The sequence below is a fragment of the Macaca nemestrina genome, chromosome 13 (assembly GCF_043159975.1).
Source record: "Macaca nemestrina isolate mMacNem1 chromosome 13, mMacNem.hap1, whole genome shotgun sequence".
Taxonomy (NCBI): domain Eukaryota; kingdom Metazoa; phylum Chordata; class Mammalia; order Primates; family Cercopithecidae; genus Macaca; species Macaca nemestrina.
Window position 1 is genome coordinate 2,123,693 of NC_092137.1, and position 22,931 is coordinate 2,146,623.

The following is a 22,931-nucleotide window of genomic DNA, read 5'->3' on the forward strand; positions in this document are numbered from 1 at the left end:
GTGAGGCGTACACAATGATGTCTCATAAAGAACGAAGGAGAGCTATTCATTCTCACGGATTCATGGAGTAAAGCAGATAGCCTGGTTTGGAGGCTGCGTGCACAGAATTTTTCATAAACATCCCACAGTGCACCCCGTTGTACAGCAGCCGCACGTTAATTAGAGCATTCAGCAGACACTGCAATGTATTCCACGCACCCAAGTGGATCTTCATTTTTCACATGCAGGGCCTCACTAATTAAAATCAGCTTTGCAATTAAATGTGGAAAATTGTGTTAAACTTTCAAGCGTGGTTAGAAAAAAAATGCAATTATTTTTAGGATATTTTATTTTAATGCAAATGAAATTTCTATCTATGTGAAACCGGTAAAGGGGAGACATAGGAATTCCTATTTTTCTCGCGTCTCCCTCTCTGTTTCTTCTTTTTTTATTTATTTTTGGATTATAGATGCTCCTCTCAGTTGCAAGTTGCAGTGCTCCACATCTCTCAGCCAGCACCTGGCTCTGTTCCAGGGCTTTCAGTGAGTGCTCTCTGTCAAGGCATGAATAATACAGCCCCTAGGCTGTTGGCAGACTCCAAATGAGGCGTGCATACATCAGGAAGCAAGCCCTCGACTTTAGCTCCAGAACAGCCTCCTGTGAAGACAGGCAATTATTCACCACGCTGTGCCACGGCACTCACACCGGCAGGCAAGAGGCGTGAGGAATGGAGAGGGGAGTCTGAGTGAGGGTGTGCGCCACAAGCCAGAGGGACCCCAGTCACGTTCTAATGAAAAGGAAAAGCCATCACTTGAAGATTTTAATTTTTAAGTTTCAAATGAAATGATCTGACTCAGTGTACCCGACATTGGGAAGGATTGGAACGTACTACCAATACCCGTCACCTAACTTTTGGGTGTTTCTTGAGTGTACAAAGACTCTGACGCTAAATTGCAGGGTCGGAACCCTAAGTTCAACAAACAAATAATTAAAACAGTCCAGTGAAGGCTAAATGGGAATAAAATCCATTAAATTTCAGAAATAAATCCAGAGGGATCACAAAACAGACGTGTGAAGAATGAGGCCTTCCTAGGAATTTCCTCTCTCTCTCTCTCTGGTGCGTTGGCACTTATACAAAAATCACCATTTGGAAATAAGTGTGTCCAATTCATTCTAAATGTCTTAGCATGTGTATCACTGTCGCAAGGAAGGCTAAAATTCAAATTTCTGTAATCAGTTAATATTAATCTGTAATAAATATTAACAAATTTTGATTATTCCTATTTTTAATTTTTATTGGGAAATTTTAGGAAAAGGGATTTCAGAACAGCAAGTTGACCAGTATTTTGATGATTAAATTTTGTTTCTATAGATAGATTCCATTCTAACCACCAAGTTGCACTTTGTTTTTAACACAAACAGCATTTTATATCAATATGGAAAGCCAAAAAAAAAAAGATGAATATAAGGCACTAGAATTTTTCATCTTAGTCAAATGTTCAAAAATAGATTATTGCAGACACGTTGACATGTGATATTTTAGCTGGAATACCAGCATCAGTTCATGAAATAATCTGGATGAATAACAACGTCTCTTTAGCAGGTACTTGAGCCCCACTAAACAATCACCTACACAGACAGAGAGGAAGGTGTGGTTTCTTTCAACATGTCCCTGCACTTCAAGAGATAGCAGGCTTTGGTGTGAGGATGCCGCCAGGAAATGCTGAGCCTCCAGGCCTAGCCCTGCGATGCTTCCCCTGCTCAGGTGTCCGCATTAAGCGATGAGCTCAGTAGCAGCAGGTGCAGCTCCCCAGGCCTCCCACACCGATGCAGTGTTGCTCAAACCATACACTTTGGGCAGATTCACCCTACCTATCTCCACAGGGCCTTCCCAGCCAGCAAACTGCTGCCAGGGTGAGGATAAGAATATGCAGCAGCTTCCCCAGGGTCAAGGTTGGTGAGTTCTTAGTAGGGCCATTGTTTTCCTACCATCTATCCACAAAACAATAGTGGATGGTACATTGGGACAGCTTCTGTCTTCCATGTTTCAAATGCCTGGAGGCCACACAGGCTGGCTTGCACAATTTGAAGACTGTAACACAGGGAATTACTCTCCCTTGATCTTGGGGACGGAAACGAAATCTTGGGAAACTCACTTAGGATGACTGAGGTTTGCTTTGTGAGCTTGCGGGTCGGACACCAGGTTTGAGGCACCTGTGCCCCCAGCCACCTCTGAGTGTGGTGTGGGGAACATGGAGGTGCTCGGAGCAGCTGAATGGACTGAGCCATGTGCGTAGCCACCTAACAGTGGGCACAGAAACAGGGGACCGTGCGCAGAAAAGACCACGCGAGCACGTTCACTCGCGATGTAAGAATTACTTCTAGCCCTGCTTATAAAATTCACCGTGTTTTTGTCATATTTATATGCTAATATCGTAACACAAAAACCTCAGTTGGGAAAAGCAAAAGGCAAATTCAGGTGTCTGGCCAATAATGACGTTTCTGAAGATAAGTATGTGTCATATTTGTTAGCTTCCTAGGAGGCCTGTCCCTGATGACTCAGGGTCCAAAAATGTTGACTAAGCTTGGATCCCTGCTGGGCAACGTGTGGACACTGAAACATTTTTCCTTCGGTGCCAAGAGTGTCTGAGTCTCTAAGGAGCTGACTGCTTTTATCAGATCCTGGAACTCTGTCCTTCGCCTTTCTCAGTTGGTGCCTTGGTAGCCAAGAGACCCAGAACAAAATGTAACACCACATTAAGACCCCCGATGTATCCTGGGTTTTCAGTAAAATTAGGTGATCATTTCCTTATGTTTCAAATTTATATTTTGATTTAAGGTTTACCTGTGTAGTTTGTACATAGGCTCATCAGTTATTTCAAATTCTTTATAAACTATTAACACCAGTAAATAACTATAGAGATTATCTTTTGTTCAAAGACATGATTTGGAAATTAATGTAGAACATCCAATAAAATAAATATTATAACCTTACTGCTACCAAAAAATTTTAACCAGAGTTTTAAATCATGCACTCCTTTTTAAAATTATTTTCTTTCCCAGGTATTAAGCACTGGTTGATTCTCCTCTATTCTCAATATCGTACAAGCCAACAACTATACAACCATCACACACACACACAAAATCCACTCCAGCCGCTTTCAAAGAGACCCAGCACACCACTGAGGAGGGGCTAACCAAGCAGAGACCGCCAGATCCCACCACCAGATCCCACCACCAGATCCCACCACCAGATTCCACGGCTTTCTGAGACCCACATCAGATCCTGCAGCTGTGGCAGAGAGGGTGATGCATGGCCCCCAGAAACTGCCACAGCATCTGTCCTACAAAGCAGTAATTGTAAACTACAATTGTGAGAAACATTTAATTTCCTTAAAAATCTTCTACATTGAAACTTAAAGACTAAATGGCAGGCTGGGCGTGGTGGCTCACACCTGTAATCCCAGCAATTTTCGAGGCCGAGGTGGGCAGATCACTTCAAGTCAGGAGTTCGAGACCATCCTAGCCAACATGGTGAAACTCCATCTCTACTAAAAATATAAAAATGAGCCAGCCATAGTGGCATGTGCCTGTGATCCCACCACTTTGGGAGGCTGAGGGAGGTGGATCACTTGAGGCCAGGAGTTCGAGAGCACCCTGGCCAACATGGTAAAACCTCACCTCTGCTAAAAATACAAAAATTAGCTGGGCATGGGGGTGCACACCTGTGATCCCAGCTACTTGGGAGGCTGAGGCAGGAGAATCACTTGAACCTGGGAGGCAGAGGTTTCAGTGAGCTTAGATTGTGTCACTGCACTCCAGCCTGAATGACAGAGTGAGTCTCTGTCTCAAAACAAAACAAAAACTAAACTAAAAAACCCTGAATGGCTGGCACCATTTTATTACTTGGTATTTCTTTCCTAAAAAGGAAAAACTGATTTTTTACGTTGCTGATGCCCCACATCTACCTCAAGTTGTTTTTGGCAAGTTCCAATACTTCAACACCTCGAAGTACTGAAATACAAGCTTTTTACTTGGCTATTGCTGATGCCCCGTATGAGCAAAATGAACTTGTAGCCTTAACATAAACACATTCATTGGAAACATTCATTGTTAAAAGACCAAAAAAAGACATGTGATTTCATCAGAACCAAAACGGAGGCTTCTACTCTTTTGTCCTATTTGGAAAAAGCCTGATGTCCTATTCCCACCAGGAACCTGACAGCAAATGTGAGCATCACGGCTGTGTTCACGGAGGGTATGCCGGCAGGAACGGGCAAGAAGAGCTGTCGGGAAGGGGTAGCTTTTGTAGTCAGTAAATCTTTCAAAACTAGTAAAAAAGCAATGCCAGGGTCAGGTGTGGCTCACGCCTGTAATCCCAGCACTTTCGAAGGCCAAGGTGGGCGGATCACCGGAGATCAGGAGTTCAAGACCAGCCTGGCCAATGTGGTGAAACCTTGTCTGTACTAAAAATGAAAAAATTAGCTGGGTGTGGTGGCAGGAGCCTGTAATCCCAGCTATTCAGGAGGCTGAGGCATGAAAATTGCTGGAACCCAGCAGACAGAGGTTGCAGTAAGCCAAGATGGCGCCGCCACACTCCAGCCTGGGCAACAGAGCGAGACTCCGTCTCAAAAAAAAAAAAAAAAAAAAAAAAAAAGGCAGATATAACAGAAAACTTCCAAATTTAAAATAGCAATAGTCATAGATGTTAACATATCCATGAGTCTTACCTAATTTATCAAGGGACATTTTTTAAGTTTAAGAAATTAAAATTTTATCCTTTAATTAAAAGTGACTGATAATAGACATCAAACAATAAGGCTTAGAAAATGCTCAGTGAGATTCCTCTCAAGAGAAGGCTCACACAGTGACAACATTTCTTTTCTTTTTTTTTTTTTTTTGAGATGGAGTCTCACTGTGTCGCCCAGGCTGGAGTGCAGTGGTGCGATCTCGGCTCACTGCAAGCACCGCCTCCCGGGTTCACGGCATTCTCCTGCCTCAGCCTCCCCAGCAGCTGGGACTACAGGCGCCCACCACCACGCCCAGCTACTTTTTTCTAGTTTTAGTAGAGACGGGGTTTCACAGTGTTAGGTAGGACGGTCTCAATCTCCTGACCTCGTGATCCACCCGCCTCAGCCTCCCAAAGTGCTGGGATTAGAGGCAACATTTTTGCACTGGTTTTACATAATAAAGTCTGCCAGTCTCTTACTTTAGAATGGAGGAAACTGAAGGCCGTAGACCTTATGTAAGTTGTCCAGAGCTCTTGGTCCATTAGTGATGCAGTGAAAGCCAGCATCGGGCCAAGGAACTGGGAAATAGTTCTTTTTCAACTCTACCACATTAGATCTCCTAGATAACTGCGTGTATTAAAATACTTAGTGTTCTAATAATTACATACCACATGAGTCATGGCAAAAATGATGACTTTTAAAAAATTAAACAAAAATTTACTGGAAAGAGCTCCTGGCCGGAGCATTTCCATGACTCCTCCCTATCATCCCAACTAATGGTTCCTCTACGGCTCAGGTGCTTCTGCACTAATGAGTCAGCGGCAAGTCTCCGAAAGAAGACAAAGCCCAACTTGTTTTCAAATCAAACTCTAGGGAGCACTTCTTAAGCAGGGAAAGAGGTCTCAGGAACAGATCCATACACATATTACATGGGACACATCCATTCATTTTGCAGTGGAATGCACCTTGGTTAAGGATAGGAATGTTTCAAATTATTTGGAAACATCATGATTTTTCCTGCAAAACGATGGCTATAAAATTAAATGTAGCTCACATCTCTTTACAACTTTTTATAATTGTACATTTAAAAATAAGTAACAGAGGATATTTGAATTGTTTGTAACACAAAGGATAAATGCTGGAGGGGATGAAGATTCCATCTTTCATGATGTGATTATTTCACATTGTTTGCCTGTATCAAAATATCTCATATACCCCCTAAGTATATACACCTATTATGTACACATAAAAATTAGAGTAAAAAATTTTAAAAAACTTTTTAGCCAAATTCAATTTTTTTTTTTTTTTTTTTTTTGAGACGGAGTCTCGCTCTGTCACCCAGGCTGGAGTGCAGTGGCCGGATCTTGGCTCACTGCAAGCTCCACTTCCCAGGTTCTCCTGCCTCAGCCTGCCGAGTAGCTGGGACTATAGGTGCCCGCCACCTTGCCTGGCTAGTTTTATTTTTGCCAAATTTAATTTTTATATAACAGTGTGATAAAGTTTAACTACTGACTAATGAACAGATGATTAGGGGAAAACGAATTTTTCTCATGGGTGACTAACTTCTTTTGAAAACATAAACAATGCAGTGTTTTAGACTTTTAGATTAAGTGCTGACATATATATTTCTTCATAAAATAATACTTTACTTATTTCAATTATGTAATTCAATAATTTACTATTTTATACAATAACAATCATAATATAATTGACTAAATTTAATCATTGAAATTGCAAAATTATCTGAAAAATAGCCCACAATTCCTTTGGTTTGTAACAGAGGAAGTCAGACAATCCTTTAATGAGGGGCGCTCATCAGACATTCCTGCCTCCACAAATGCTAGCATGGGGATTTGGGAGTAGTTTGTAATTTTTCTTTTGATTTTACTAAAGAACAATCAAAATAATTGCTTGATGTCACTCATAATGTTTCACTAAAAAGGAAACGAAATGCAAGGCCGTGAGGAGAGGCCTCCCAGATATGCTGCAGATGCACCTGCTTTAGAATCAGTTTTGTGACCTGGGTCTGCTCACTGAGGGTTTGTTAGGCTGGAATGACCTTGGTCTTTGCAACCCAATTTGTAAAAGTAAAGCTAAAAACATATTTTAGCCTGTGAACTCTTTTACCTCATCATAATTGAAACCTTTCTATTGAAAGACACGTCTTCATGAATAGCATGGGGAAAAAAACGCTTACCAGAAAAACATCTAAAGGACTGATGTGTACCTGAAAGTCAGCCACGGGCATGTAACATATAATTCTGTCATGATACATTTTGAGCAAAATCATCACCTTCCCCCTTAGTTTCTAAAGGTTTTCCACACCCATCCCTGTCGCAGACCTGAAATGCCAGTATTTACAAGATAAATGTAATCACTGCAGTCCCCAAGTCTTGCAAGCTTGATCTGCCCTGACCTTCACTTGACCTGACCTCACCCTGCAGCCGTCCAGATGTAAGAATGGGCTTAGTTTCCCAGGAGGAACCTCGTTAAATGGTGGAAATGGAGTCTACAGAGAGGTCAGAAGGTCACATTTTAATTGACCGTTCATTGTTTACCATCCTTCCCCTCCCAGATTGAGGAAGTGAGGAAGGAGAAACAGGGCTCCTCGGTAAGCAGTGGGAGGCTCTCAGGGGACCACGTGCTGAGCACCACAGATGCAGATGGGAAATGAGTTTAAGGCTGGCCTGAATTTGTGTCATCCTGAGGAAGGTCACCTATTCTGCCCACGAGATAGAACGGCTTATGTTTAACCGAGAACCCCTTCAAGAGACAAAGACTGAGTTCCAGTGAGAGAAGAGAAAGCAAGCATAACGTGTATTGCTTTCCAGCAACACCTGCCCACACATTTCATCATTAGGACGAGGTCCCCAAATAAGTCACTTTAGGCAGCACATTGTGGAAAAAAAATGCAGGCATTACCTTCTGTGTCTTGCATATTTGCCACTGACATGACCACTGCCGTCACAGCCAGGGGTGGGACAGCTGCAACAGGAAAGAATGGATTACACGGTGCCGCAGGCAGGCGGGTGAGACGGAAAGCTTCCGTGGCAGCAGAGAGGAGGGCAGCCCGGACAGAGGAGAGAAATCACACAATCCAAAGGAGGGGGCAATTCGGGGAGGCTTTTTACGAGCAAGTCTTGGGGGAATTAATTTCATCAGTGCAGCGGGGTGTGAGCAGGCCACCCATGAGCTCGAAAGTGCAGTGTGCCCATTAGAAGGCGTGAATTTTCCAAACTGCGAATGGGGATGCATTTTACCCACACGGCACTAACCTGAACAGCTCTTGTATGGCTGGTTCCACGGGAACTGCAGAGAGATGGAAATAGATAACAATTTACCATCCATCACAAGCAACCCTCTTCCACAGAAAATTACCAAAAGGGTGGCGTGAAAGTGGGGTCAGAGTGAATCGACCTCGGTTCCGCAGGACGAAGGTGACCCTGAGCTGGCCTCAGGAGGCAGGGAAGCGCGGACGTACCTCGAACCCCTTTGGACCGCGTGCGATGCCGCTTCTCCTCGGTGTCCACCTCCATCTGGGGATAGATTAGCAGCAGTCAATGTGCTTATCCGGCCTGTGCTGGCCAGCCCTGTAGGGGTGGCTCGCTCTCCCTGGCATTCTATTGATGGGGCTTTAATCCTGTTTCATTCCGTGAAGTGAAGCCCTCCACAAGGGCAGGGGGTGGGTAAGACCGGGGTCAGGCAATCTAAATATATTATTCAAACAATTATAAACAGAGGGATTCAATGTAGGGAACATTGAGTCAGGAGGCCCTTGCCCTCTATAATGGGGTAGATTTTGATGAATCTTGAAGTACCATCTATTTACTCTCTTTTCAAGAATTTGATGGAGGCATATCTGTGTGCTTCTGAGTTGTAATTTGTACCAAGAATATAACAGCCATTAGGTTTACAAGAAGGTAAATATATATATTATACATATGTATTTTTATGTATCTTATGTATATATAAAACATATATTTATATATAACATATATATTTTGTGTGTATATATATAAACCTTTCAGTTATAAGAATCTAAATATTATATAAACATTATATATAAGATATACATTACATTTATATATACACATGCATATTTTATATGTATATAATATTTAGATTCTCCTTGTAACTGAAAGGTTTAATCTGATTAAGCGGTTAAGACAAGAGGCTGTAGGTATAGTGGAAGAACATGTTTTACCATCAGGGATGCACTCTCAATATTGTTTAGTTCCTGGAATGCAACTATCCTCCACATTTATCTAAATTGCTAGGTTTCCTTTGAGGCATCTAGACCTTCCACTCATAGGAACTAACACATCTTATACTTGAGACATTACAGCTGCTTTTATATTACTTTGTGGGATCTTCACAACATTTTTTTAAGGAAAGTATTTTTATTATACCTATTTAATACACAAGAAAACTAAAATTCAGACCACCTGAGTTAAAACCAAGATCATGTGAGTAGAAGGTTTTGGAGTAGGAACCAAAAAATCACATGTCTGCCTATGCTCCCTCTAAGCCTCAGGAGCATGCTGTTGCATGGCAAATACATGTGAGTACATTAGTTCAGCAAATATTCCCACAGTACGCCAAGTGTCTGCACATGGCAAACTGGAGAGCAGAAGAACTCTACTCAAGCCGACGGGGAGTTAAGAAGAGACGAGCAGTAGAAGCTGGCCAGAGCCCCACTGAACGAACGGCCTCTACACCGGCTCACAGGGTACACCACAGCCACTTCCTCCATGGTTTAGAGGAAGAACATTGGAACTGAGTGAAGAAGACCCATTAGATGCCTGTGGCGCTATTCAATGCACACTCCAGAAAAGAACAGGGTAGACCTGCCGCTAAAATAAACTACAGCACTAGCAAGACACGACTCAACAGATACAATACGAACGGCATCAGAAATCCACATGGACAGTGCCTGATTTAATGTTTATATCAACTAACCAGCAGCTATTTATTGATGAATACTTTGGCTAAGTATTATGGTATCACGGGATAAAAACATACATATAATACAAACATAAGCTCATTTAATTAGCTTAAAAATCTCTTAATGGGCTGTATCTATGAACAGATATAACGATGTGCCAGATTTAACATCAAAACAAAAACTTCAGCAAAGGAGGAGCCAATGGGAAGTGGAAGCCGAGGAAAGATGCTCGGGGAAAGCTGTGATCCATGAGAATTGTTTGTGTAGGTGTGAAAGGAAGGAAAAGAGACTGTCTCTATGACTTGTATCTAGAGGCTTGACATCCAGTTATTGAGTGAATGAATGAATGAATGAATGAATGAGTCCATTTGCTGGGAATGCTGCAGGTCAAGGAGGTGCCTGAGGTGGAATGTTGGAAAGACAACACTGGATGGCGCACACGACAGGCCTGAGCCAGGGCCGTGTGCAGAGGTGACTGGATAGCGCACACGACAGGCCCGAGCCAGGGCCGTGTGCAGAGGTGACTGGATAGCGCACACGACAGGCCTGAGCCAGGGCCGTGTGCAGAGGTGACTGGAGAGTGCGCACGACAGGCCTGAGCCAGGGCCGTGTGCAGAGGTGGAAGGGATGTCCGGGGAGGCCCCGCTGGTCCAGCTGAATAGACAGCTGCTGGCCTTTCCTGAGCATGGGGAGGACAAGTTGCAAATATGTTTTAGGAAAAAACAAGTTAGTGGCAGCTTGAGAGAGGGCATGGAGGGGGCAGGCAGTGCAGTTGGGAGCAAGCTGGGAGGAGACCAGCAGTCGCCTAAGAAGAAAGGGCTTGGGCAGTGGCCTCAACAGCATCTGTGGCTTAGTCCCATTGTCAGTCAATTCGGGAACATAGTTGTCTGGGAAAGAAAGAAATGGGTTTAAAAAGCTTTCTGATGGAAGAATTCACACAACACAATGGCTCATCAGGCAGCTTTTGGGTTTTCTGTCCTTTCCTATGACTTGAAGATATGCCTGGGATATGAAACTCTGACTGTGGCCACATTACGTGGATTTGACATTTAAATAAATAGCACCCCGAGTAACACATCGATGCTCTGAAATTGCTATTCAACATGAAAATACTTCAAAACACCAGAAAATTCTAGCAAAGGGATGTAGGGCCAAAGTGACATGAGGCAGAGATGAACTAAGAGTCAAGAAGCCTAAAGTGATGGCGAAAACGCCATTCACATCCACGAGAAACGGTGTTTCCCGGGGTCCCCTGCCCTTGTCACAGGCCATTCACATCCACGAGAAAAGGCGTTTCCCAGGGTCCCCCGCCCTTGTCACAGGACTGGGGATGCAGAGATAATGGGGTAAAATCGTATTCTTTAAAGAATTCAAAATTGAATTAAAACCTTTAATGAAGGCCTACACGTTGAGAAACATTCTCCAGGGGCTGTGGTGGAAGCTTGGATGAGGCTTCCATTGGATTCCATGGATTCCATTCCATCATTCCATCAGACGAGGATTAGGAAGAAGAAAGAGAAATTTCCTGGAGAAACTGATATTTGGGCTGAATTTTAAAGGTTAATTGGATGTTTCATTCTGGTTTAGTCTTGGGAGGGTGTATGTGTCCAGGAATTTATCCATTTCTTCTAGATTTTCTAGTTTATTTGCATAGAAGTATTTATAGTATTATCTGATGGTAGTTTGTATTTCTATGGAATCGGTGGTGATATCCCCTTTATCATTTTTTATTGCATCTATTTGATTCTTCTCTCTTTTCTTCTTTATTAGTCTTGCTAGCAGTCTATCTATTGATCTTTTCAAAAAACCAGCTCCTGGATGAAGGTGAATCCCTGAATAGACCAATAACAGGCTCTAAAATTGAGGCAATAATTAATAGCCTACCAACCAAAAAAAGGCCAGGACCAGACAGATTCATAGCTGAATCAGAGGTACAAATGTCAGAGGTACAAAGAGGAGCTGGTACCATTCCTTCTGAAACTATTCCAAATAATAAAAAAGATGGAATCCTTTTCCCTAACTCATTTTATGAGGCCAGCATCATCCTGATACCACAGCCTGGCAGAGACACAACAAAAAAAGAGAATTTTAGACCAATATCCCTGATGAACATCGATGTGAAATCCTCAATAAAATACTGGCAAACCGAATCCAGCAGCACGTCACAAAGCTTATCCACCACGATCAAGTCGGCTTCATACCTGGGATGCAAGGCTGGTGCAACATACTCAAATCAATAAACATGATCCACCACATAAACAGAACCAAAGACAAAAACCACATGATTATCTCAATAGATGCAGAAAAGGCCTTTGACAAAATTCAACAGCACTTCATGCTAAAAGTTCTCAATAAACTAGGCATTGATGTGACGTATCTCAAAACAATGAGAGCTATTGATGACAAACCCACAGCCAATATCACACTGAATGGGCAAAAACTGGAAGCATTCCCTTTGAAAACTGGCATAAGACAGGGATGCCCTCACTCACCACTCCTATTAAACATAGTGTTGGAAGTTCTGGCTAGGGCAATCAGGCAAGAGAAAGAAATAAAGGGTATTCAATTAGGAAAAGAGGAAGTCAAATTGTCCCTGTTTGCAGATGACATGATTGTATATTTAGAAAACCCCATCGTCTCAGCCCAAACTCTCCTTAAGCTTATAAGCAACTTCAGTGAAGTCTCAGAATACAAAATCAATGTGCAAAAATCACAAGCATTCTTACACACCAATAACAGACAAACAGAGAGCCAAACCATGAGTGAACTCCCATTCACAACTGCTTCAAAGAGAATAAAATACCTAGGAATCCAGATTACAAGCGATGTGAAGGACCTCTTCAAGGAGAACTACAAACCACTGCTAATGAAATAAAAGAGGACACAAACAAATGGAAGAACATTCCATGCTCATGGATAGGAAGAATCAGTATCATGAAAATGGCCATACTGCCCAAGGTAATTTAAGATTCTATGCCATCCCCATCAAGCTACCAATGATTTTCTTAACAGAATTGGAAAAAACTACTTTAAAGTTCATATGGAACAAAAAAGAGCCCGCATTGCCAAGACAATCCTAAGCAAAAAGAACAAAGCTGGAGGCATCACGCTACCTGACTTCAAACTGTACTACAAGGCTACAGTAACCAACACAGCATGGTACTGGTACCAAAACAGAGATATAGACCAATGGAACAGAACAGAGTCCTCAGAAACAATACCACACATCTACAGCCATCTGATCTTTGACAAACCTGACAAAAAGAAGAAATGGGGAAAGGAATCCCTATTTAATAAATGGTGCTGGGGAAACTGGCTAACTATATGTACAAAGCTGAAACTGCATCCCTTCCTTACATTTTATACAAAAATTAATTCAAGATGGATTAAAGACTTAAATGTTAGGCCTAACCTAGGCGATACCATTCAGGACATAAGCATGGGCAAGGACTTCATGACTAAAACACCAAAAGAAATGGCAACAAAAGCCAAAATAGAAAAATGGGATCTAATTAAACTAAAGAGCTTCTGCACAGCAAAAGAAACTACCATCAGAGTGAACAGGCAACCTACAGAATGGAAGAAAATTTTTGCAATCTACCCATCTGGCAAAGGGCTAATATCCAGAACCTACAAAGAACTTAAACAAATTTACAAGAAAAAATCAAACAACCCCATCAAAAAGTGTACGAAGGATATGAAGAGACACTTCTCAAAGAAGACATTTATGCAACCAACAGACACATGAAAAAATGCTCATCATCACTGTCCATCAGAGAAATGCAAATCAAAACCACAATGAGATACCATCTCACACCAGTTAAAATGGCGATCATTAAAAAGTCAGGAAAAAACAGATGCTGGAGAGGATGTGAAGAAATAGGAACACTTTTACACTGTTAGTGGGAGTGTAAACTAGTTCAACCATTGTGGAAGACAGTGTGTTGATTCCTCAAGGATTTAGAGCTAGAAATACCATTTGACCCAGCCATCCCATTACTGGGTATATACCCAAGGGATTATAAATCTTGCTACTATAAAGACACATGCACACGTATATTTAATGTGGCACTATTCACAATAGCAAAGACTTGGAACCAACCCAAATATCCATCAATGATAGACTGGATTAAGAAAATGTGGCACATATACACCATGGAATATTATGCAGCCATAAAGAAGGATGAGTTCACATCCTTTGTAGGGACATGGATGAAGCTGGAAACCATCATTTTGAGCAAACTATTGCAAGGACAGAAAACCAAACATCACATGTTCTCACTCATAGGTGGGAAGTGAACAATGAGAACAGTTGGATACAGGGTGGGGAACATCACACACCAGGGCCTGTCATGGGGTGTGGGGAGCGGGGAGGGACAGCATTAAGAGAAATATCTAATGTAAATGACAAGTTAATGGGTGCGGCACACCAACATGGCACATGTATACATATGTAACAAACCTGCATGTTGTGCACATGTACCCGAGAACTTAAAGTTTGTATGTGTGTGTGTATATATATTGTGTGTATATATGTGTATATATATACACATATACACATACACACACACACACACACACAAAAATTGAATGTTTCAGGTTAAAAAGAAAAACTGTGGTGAGCGTGTTCCTCACAGTGGGAACAGGATGTGCAAAGACCCGAAGGCTTGGAGAGACTGGTGTGTTCCAGGAGAGACAAAGCTGGGGCTGAGGTGGGAGAGACACACTCTGAGCTTGGCTATGAGCTCCCTTCAGGAGGGCACAGACTTCTTAAAGCTTCTAGCAGAACAGGGGCCAGCCACACTCAGAGATCACCCGGCTTGCTTACCCTTATCCAGCATCTCGTGAATAAACCCGCATTTATGATTTCTCTGGCTGTAGTTTAGGGAAGAACCTGTGAGCAAAACTGCAGTAAAGCTAGTTTTCCTTTGTGGGCATTAAATCGAAAAACTTGGCCTTATTAGTTAACTGCTCACATGGTTGGATAAGGATAAGAATTGTTTTATTTTTATAATTAAATTCTTCATCCTTTCAGTATTTTTTATGCATATAGAGGCAACCTTATTTTTTTTCCAGTCAGATAGCAGTTTTTCCACTAATCAGTTATTAAATAAATCATATTCCCTCCCTACACTAAAATATTTCTCTTGCCGAATGTGAAATTCCTACCACAGTTGGGTCTGTGATCAGACTCTCTGTTCCCTCCTCTGTTGGTTTCTTCCAGCGTGAATGCTGTTTGGATTACGGTGGCTCTGCAGTGTGTTTTCCTCTGCTGAACAAGGCCCCTTGCTATGAGCATTACAGGAGATAATTTATGAAAGATGCCGAGCACAGCACCCCACATGGAGCAGACGCTAAACAGATGGGGGCTCCCCTTTCTTTCCCTTTCAGCCAATGAAACCCAAATCTGAAGAGTTTCAAAAACTGTTTTAAATTTTACGTTTACATAGCTGTTTAGTAAGTGCCAACTGCCAGCAAGGTTCAGATTAAGCAGAAAGCATAAAACACATAGTCTGAAATGCCAGGAGGTTTTCATTTTCTAATGCGTGCACCTGATGGTGTGTGGTCCTAAGGCAGCTGGCCCTTGCCAGTGCTCTCGCAATGTGTTGCTTCAGGACTCCCCAGCCCCGCCATCCTGCCCTTCCCGTCTCTCCTACCCTCCTGAAAAGAACGCTTGGGCTTGCTTCCACCCAGGGCCTGCCCACCCCTGGCGACTGTCATTGGCAGCCTCAGGTGTTTAAACTGTTCATTTGAATTCATTCTTCTGGTGGTCCCAGAGCCGGAAGTGCGAGCTTCACTTAGTGAACCTGTGAACAACTCAGTAGGGTTTTCTAAGACATCAGCTCTGATTTTCCTTGGAACTGGAGAAAGTTCACCTCAGTTATCACTGCTTGGGTTTCTGATTACCTCTCCAGTAATTTACATTTAGAAAATCACCCATAAAACTCCACCTAAGCAGTAGTTCTTTTATTTTGAAGTCTAATATTTATTTTTAAAATAAGGATGTTTTCTAAGCAGATTTAAAATGTTTTATATGTAAAGAAAAGTCTTGAATTTAAGGAATCTATTTTCAGGCAATAAAGCTTTCAGGAGGGATTCACGAAGCGAGAGCAGGTGAATTACTTCCTAATATGAAAACTTTACATTTGGACTCAGGATTTATTTTATTACTATGATCTTCCTTCTCTTCCTTCCAATAAAAGGGATGCTTTCTTCAAGTTGAGCCTCAGTGAAGAGATTATAATGTATATATATTTGATACCTATATTTAGGGACAGAGTATCACTTTGTCACCCAGGCTGGAGTACAGTGGCACAATCGTAGCTCGCTGCAGCCTTGGATTCCACTTCCACAGTGGCTGGACTGCAGGCGTGTGCCACCGTGCCTGGCTAATCTTTTCAATTATTTGTAGAGCCAGGGTTTCACTATGTTTCCCAGGCTGGTCTTGAACTCCTGGACTCAAGTGATCCTATTGCCTCTGACTTCCAAAGTTCTGGGATCCCTGGTGTGAGCCATGGTACCTGGCTAAGAACTAATATTTTAAGTGCATGAAAATTTCACAAATTCAGTAAAATTCCTTGGAGTCCTCATCTGCTGCTTTCTGATGTCAAGTACCACATCAGGCCACAACTGTGAATCCATGACGGGTTCACTTTGGGTCCCAGGCCTGCCAGAGACCAGCAAGGTCCCCCCCAGCCTGAGTCTCTAGCCGCAGGGACCTGATCTCCCCACCCCACAGAGTCCTCTTGCAGGAACGGGCATGGGCGCTTGGATTGCAGGCGGCTTCCACTTCGACACCAAACCTGAGCTCCAGGCCTCCCTCCCTGCCACAGTCACTCCTCCACTATCCAGGAAGCAATTTCCATTTTGCCAGCCAGCTGGACCCTGCTTTTCAGCTCCTGCTGCTCAATTCACTTGGTCAATTCTTTGCTTGTCAGCACCATCAAGAAGAGGAGATGGGAGGGAGGGCAGGAGCCAGAGGTCAGTCCTAGCCTCTGTGAGGGGTAAGGAAGGCTTGGGGAAGGAATGTTGAAGAGAAACTGGAAGTCCTGGCAGAAGGCAGTGCAGTTGTGCACGTCTAGCCATATCCAGGTGTTTTCCCAAGAGCACTTCTTCCCAGGAATTACTCTCTCCAAGGCAGCTGGGAGCTGGCCAGCCTTTTACAACCCTACGTCATAGAAAATACCTCCACGTCTCAATTTGGACTCCAGCAAATTTGGGCTCCTAAAAATACATCTATGAAGATTAGCAAGAATCAGAACATATTTTCTAGTCATCCTTGAAAAATGTTTGAATGGAGAATGACAACAATTAAAAATTGTTTTCCAAACTATGACGATATTTCCTGCTTTTCAGTGAAATTAATGTAGTGTAAATACATTAATATTTGGAATTCATATCTGATATTCATATTTTGAAAGGATAGCATTTTATCAAGTCACAAAAGAGTTAGAAAACATAAGTAGGTTTATAGTTCATTATATCATGGTTTATAATTTTTAAATTTCCATTGTTCAACTTCATAGGATACAAAGGAGAAAATTAGGCATATAAAACAGGAAAAAGAGGCTTGGTTTGTCTGCTCCTAATTTTTCCTTTTCCTTCTTTCCATTTTTTTATTGATGCAGATGGCAATTAGTGAAGCCATCGTCTTGAGGAAAGAGATCCGCATTCCTGGATCTGTCCCTTTCACCCCATCACTGTGTACAATGTGTGTGCCTGTTTTGTCCGGCAAGGTTGATGCCAACAAAGCCAAGAGAAATTAAAATGAGAAAATAAAAATTATCTTGGCGAAACAAGTGAAGATACAGCTAATACTTACATGGTACCTGCCACTCTGTGTGCTGACCCTCACAGTCTCCAGGGTGAGACAACGTAAAACTATTCCTCTGTACTCAGAAATCAAGATGATTTTGTAGGTTAGCACTTTTTAGAAAATGAAAGAAAACATTGGAAATAGCATATTTGAAGTTCACTTGAATGAGATTTGAAAGCTAATTGTTTTATGAACTGGTCAATGAGTATTTAGTAAGCTTTAAATAGGTGGCATACAAGAACGTTTTAGGAAGATATTCTAAAACATGACCTTGAGCTAAACTGAAACAGAAAAAGCATCCCTCCCCCATTCTTTGGTTACGAATTCCCTTAAAGTACTAAAGAGGTTTACAAATGTGTATAAAATCAAAATGAGTTTTGACTCTAACATGTCTTAGTCTTTCTCCTGATTCCAGTCACTAACGATCAGCCTCTGCTAATCGCTTCTCAGGTAGAAGTTCTGGAGGGCACCAGTTGGGAACTGATATTCAGCTACAAGTGAAGGAAACGTACAGCAGGTGTTAGAAACCTATGCGTGGCTGTGCTCTTGCTTTGGCCTGGAGGAACCTCTGGAAGACTCCTTCCCACCACTGGGAGGTTCTGGGCATGCCTCTCCACGGACAGGGAGTGGCTTGAGCCTGGTGGCCATGCCTTCAAAAGAATAGTTACAGATACGGAGCCTGCCAAATAATGTTTACACTGTTTCTTAGGGCAAGAAGCAGTCTGTGAGATACAGCTTTAAGGCCAAATTACTGGGACTTCTAGGACATTTGGGAAATGTCCTGGCATACATAGGATAGTTGAAATCAACACAGTCTTGGGAAATGTAGGCTGCAGGCTTCCTCTAATGGCTGGAGACGATAAAACTCAAGTGATACAGCAGCACACGTACTATCATGAAACCCTAAAAATAAATCCTTCTAAATGGCATCGTTTGAATGCTTAATAGACTTCTATGCCTAGTTTGAGACAAACACTTTAAAAATCATGCTACAAATCCTAAGAAAAGAGCAATCAAAATGATGACAGGTTGCAATAAAGATGTCCTGTAATAGGCTCCCTAGAGGGGAGCTCCATCATCTTGACAGAACCAACTTGTGAGAGTGCCACCACCTGGGTCAGCACTAATTCGAGCATGGCACCGAGGACACCACGCCAGCCTGCACCTCAGTGGGTGCCCCCAGCCTCTCCCCCAGATCTGTGTGTGCTGTGGGAGCGCACAGCTGGGAGCTGGACCCAACAGAGGTGGGAAGACAGCCATACGAAGTGCACTCAGCCACTAGCCTTTTGAATACAGGAAAAGCAAGTTGTCAAAATATAGGATCCTATCTGTCAGGCAGGTGGACATCCTGATAGAAAAGTGCCTGGCCCCTGGTAGACGCCTGTAAATTTCAGTTAAATAAGTGAATGGATAAACTAATTACAATGGACTAATGCATCTCTTGGTCAGCTACATTGTTAATAATTTTATTATAGTTTTTTAAAAATTCTCACAATACAAACAAAAAGTTTCAAAGAAATATCCACTCCACAGGCAGCCAGAGGATACCTATGCCTCTATTTCTACATAGATGGTGGGGATGCCGCGTTAATGGAATGCTGGTCAGGCTGCACGGGATCATTCAACGTTAAGCCGGAAGTCAGAAAGGGAACTTAAACACGGCAAGGAGCCTTTCACAGCTTCAAAGACAGCCACAGGGAATTTGCTCTGGGAAAGTCCTGGGATTGCCTGGCCCAAGAAGGGTTTCCTCAAAACCACGTTTGAGCCAGGCACCTAATGGACCATTTGAAACGTAACCAATCCTGAACCAAGCCTCAAAGGCTTCGAAGATGTTGACAGGTGAATCGAGGCAGTGGTGATGCTTTCACAACATAATTTACATTTGATTTTATTCAAAAATGGATGACCGAGCAGTTCTAAATCCATGAAAAACGAGTCACCCAAGTTATGTCACATACGATACCAGCAGAGAAGCCCAAAAACACCCACGAGAAGAACTTTCGGGGAAGTGCTACGGGCCAGGGACAGAGTGGCCTCACTTCACTTTGGAGGCCTCATCTCCGGCCAAGGGGGTGGTCAGCTGCTGTGCAGGTGGTGGTGACCACGAAACACGGGGCTACCGTGAAGCTTGGTTGTTCACGCTAAGAGCTGACATCTGATGAGCTGAAGTCTCTTTTGGGTGTAATGGTTGCATTTCCAGTCACAGCATGATATCTTCTTTTACATCAAGGAATGTCTGGGCAGGAAGGCACCCCTTCCAGAACTCCAGAGGAAACGTGAAGTCAGGTGCCCTTCGAGAATTTAACTATTTTTATTGTTGGTGGTAAATAGATGTTGTTTCAGTCCTGAGTGTAAAAACAAGATAATAAATCCTTATTTTCATTTTAAAATATGATCTTCTAAACTTGAATGTGTTTATGACTTCACCATTATTTTATCTTGCCAGGAAGCTCTGGGAGAAAATTCAAAGAATCAGAATTTTAGGACTGGGGGCACCTGAACGGTCTCACAGCCAGAGGCTCATACCCAGCCACAGAACTGTTCTATCGGGTTCTCAGTGTTGAACAAATTGGGCTAACATCTAAAAATCTCAAGGCTTTATCTCAAAACCTGGATTTCTGTGTTTTTTTTGTTTTCTGGAAAAATATGATGATCTGGAAGCGTTGCTCTAAATTTCTCTTGGCCTCAGATGGCCGGAGTGGAGGTGCAGTGTTCCCATGGGAGGGGCAGCCAGTGTCCCCGTGGGAGTGGCAGCGTTCCCGTGGGAGGGGCATGTGCTACCCCACACCACAGGGCCCTGGAAAGCACATGCCCATTATTTCCTGGGCTTGTGCCTCCTGCCCACCTGCTTCAGGGGTTCACTTCTGCTGCTCTCCATCTGTTCCAAGCTGATTCTGAAGCTGGACCTAGCAACAGTGAGCTGAGGCTGCGTGGGGAATGCGGGTGCACCCTGGGTCCCCTGCTCTCTGCCCATGAGATGACTGAGTCCAGGGAAAGAGCAGACATTGAAGTCCCAGGGCCTCTGGAGCATCCTGGGGAAGCCAGACCTTGGTGGATGCTTTTGGGTTACGTAACTGTTACAGGAATGACATTCCCATGCTGGGCCTCAAGACTCAGAAAATGGCTCATTGGGACGTTCGTGGGTCCTGGGTAGATACTGGAACTGCGTGTGGCAAAGGTTCGGGATGTACCAGCTCCCCCTGAAGCTGTCCTCTAGCACCTGAGCTTTTGCTCAATGTTTAATAATTTATTTGCATTTCATTTCTGCTCTTGGAGCAATTTGTTCTTTAATCTCCCTGAAAGTTGCTCCAAACAAATTTCCATAGACTTTGTACATGCCTTTAAAATAACTCTGGTCTTATCTTCATGTGCCCGTGAGGCCTCCACCCTCCCGCCAGCCCAGCTGCACCTCCGGGGTGTAGATATGCCACACTCCCACCTGTACCTCCCATTCCCGTGGAGTGCTGGGCACACAGCACGGCTGCCTGACCATGGTGGGCAGGTGGAAAGTGGGCCCTTGATGCTGTGTGGCTCCGAACATCTCTGCATGTGCTTTCTAGGGCCGTGTGGTGGGCAGCATCCTCCGCCTACTCTGCTGGTTCTCCAGATTTCAGTGCCTTCATATTCTCGAACTTCTCCTTGTCAGTGGCAGCCCCTTCACTGGATTGCTTCGGAGGACACTGTGGCCTGTGCACCGTGCGGGGCAGCAGCAGCATACATGGGCATGACAGGGGCGACGGCTTGCAGTGCCAGTGCTGGCTCCACACACAAACCTGCTTATGCCGACATAGTCACCTCTATGAATCTGAGTATTTTCCTGTGTAAAATCTCTACTTATCTCATTGGGCGGTGGAGAGGATTGAAAAAAAGAATCTTAGGCAAGAACCTTTTACAGAGCTTGGTGCATAGCAGATGCTGTCCAACTCTTGAGCTCAAGTGATCCACCCACACCAGCCTCCCAAAATGCAGTGATTACAGGCGTGAGCCACCATGCCTGGCTGGGTACACAGCAGATGCTGAGGAGACGCTTGGGGCTTTCTTCTCATTTCCATTTCTGGGTGTTGTAAGTTTTCCCAAAGGGATAAGAAACAAATGCTTGCAGAATCCATGTTACAGATAACTGCATAGTCCTTCTTAAGTAGGGTAAGATGAAGTCCTCTGGGTACTGCTGATTACCTTCTCACAATACCAAATATCATATCAGCCTTTCATGTCCCTGAACTAGCATGCTGGTACTTTGGCCCCAGAGTACAGTCTCCAGGACTCCTACAGCCAAACAGTTAGTTGCATTTTCAAAATCTAAAATGTGTGTGGGGCGGGGGGGTGTGGGATGAGGTGGGAATATAACTTTCTTTTCTAGATGAGAATATTTTTCTTGGACTCTTCACAGTCTCCTTAATTCAACTAACTCTTTATTTCTAACAGGATCTGGACTCCTAAATTCCCTGTGCCAGGCAAGGGAGCAGCTGAGAGTGTCTTCTCAGGAGCCGCAGTCCTGAAGCCTGGGGAACTGGATCACTCCTGAAGAGGCGGCTCTCTGCATGCCAGGAAAAACCCAGCCCAGGATCTGAGCCCGGCAATCTTGGGACAGAAGCAAGAGTGCATCGTGCATCTTCTCATTCTGCAGCCCCCAGCATGGCGCTGGGCACAGGGCAGTGGCTGGATAAATATTTGCTGAGTTGTACTAAATAAAAATACCAAGGTTTGATTAAGGATTGCATGAAGGTTGGACACACCTTCTTGACAATAAAGAAAGAATTTAGTTAAGAGTCACGGATGCTCTACGCAGGAAAGAAAAGGAGTAAAATAAAGGGAAGCATTTCCTACCTATAGGGGGAAACGTCATAAATATTAGGTAAGTAATGAAAATTCAAAAACCTTAGACTAGGGGCAGGGCGCGGTGGCTCAACCTGTAATCCCAACACTTTGGGAGGCCAAGGTAGGTGGATCACCTGAGGTCAGGAGTTTGAGACCAGCCAGGCTAACATGGTGAAACCCCATCTCTACTAAAAACACACAAAAATAAGCTGGGCATGGTGGCGGGTGCCTGTAATCCCAGCTACTCTGGAGGCTGAGACAGGAGAATCGCGCGAACCTGGGAGGCAGGGGTTGCAGTGATCTGACATCGTGCCTCCAGCCTGGGCAGCAGGAGTGAAACTCTGTCTCAAAAAACCCAACAACAACAACAACAACAAAAAACCACTTAGACTAAGGATAATTTTAAAGGCTGGTAGTTTGTGCTTTTTTCAGACAACTATAGTGTGAAATAAAAATCATTTCGGGTCTTTTAGCACCTGTAAAATCAGTGTCTTGCAGGATAAACGGTATGGTCAAGGGACACAGTCCTGATCTAGGAGGTGTGGCTGATGCTCCCCATTCCTGGGCAGACGCCGTCTCCTGTGGGAACTCACAGCTCTCCCTTGCAACCTGCATTTCCCATCTTGTCCCCTCTCAGGTAGCA

At 43.5% G+C, this 22,931-nt stretch overlaps 1 protein-coding gene across 31 annotated transcripts in view; it reads right to left on the reverse strand.

The window, feature by feature from the left end:
• The window catches only part of LOC105497564 (myelin transcription factor 1 like), a 533,126-nt gene that overhangs the window by 181,496 nt on the left and 328,699 nt on the right, over positions 1–22,931 (reverse strand). For all 31 annotated transcript variants that reach the window (XM_071076157.1, XM_071076158.1, XM_071076139.1 and 28 more), the window contains 3 exons: positions 8,191–8,245; positions 7,985–8,018; positions 7,632–7,694 (listed from right to left, as the gene is read on the reverse strand). In XM_071076157.1, the coding sequence (XP_070932258.1) occupies positions 7,632–7,694; positions 7,985–8,018; positions 8,191–8,245 (152 nt within the window). The remainder of the gene's footprint in view (positions 1–7,631; positions 7,695–7,984; positions 8,019–8,190; positions 8,246–22,931) is intronic.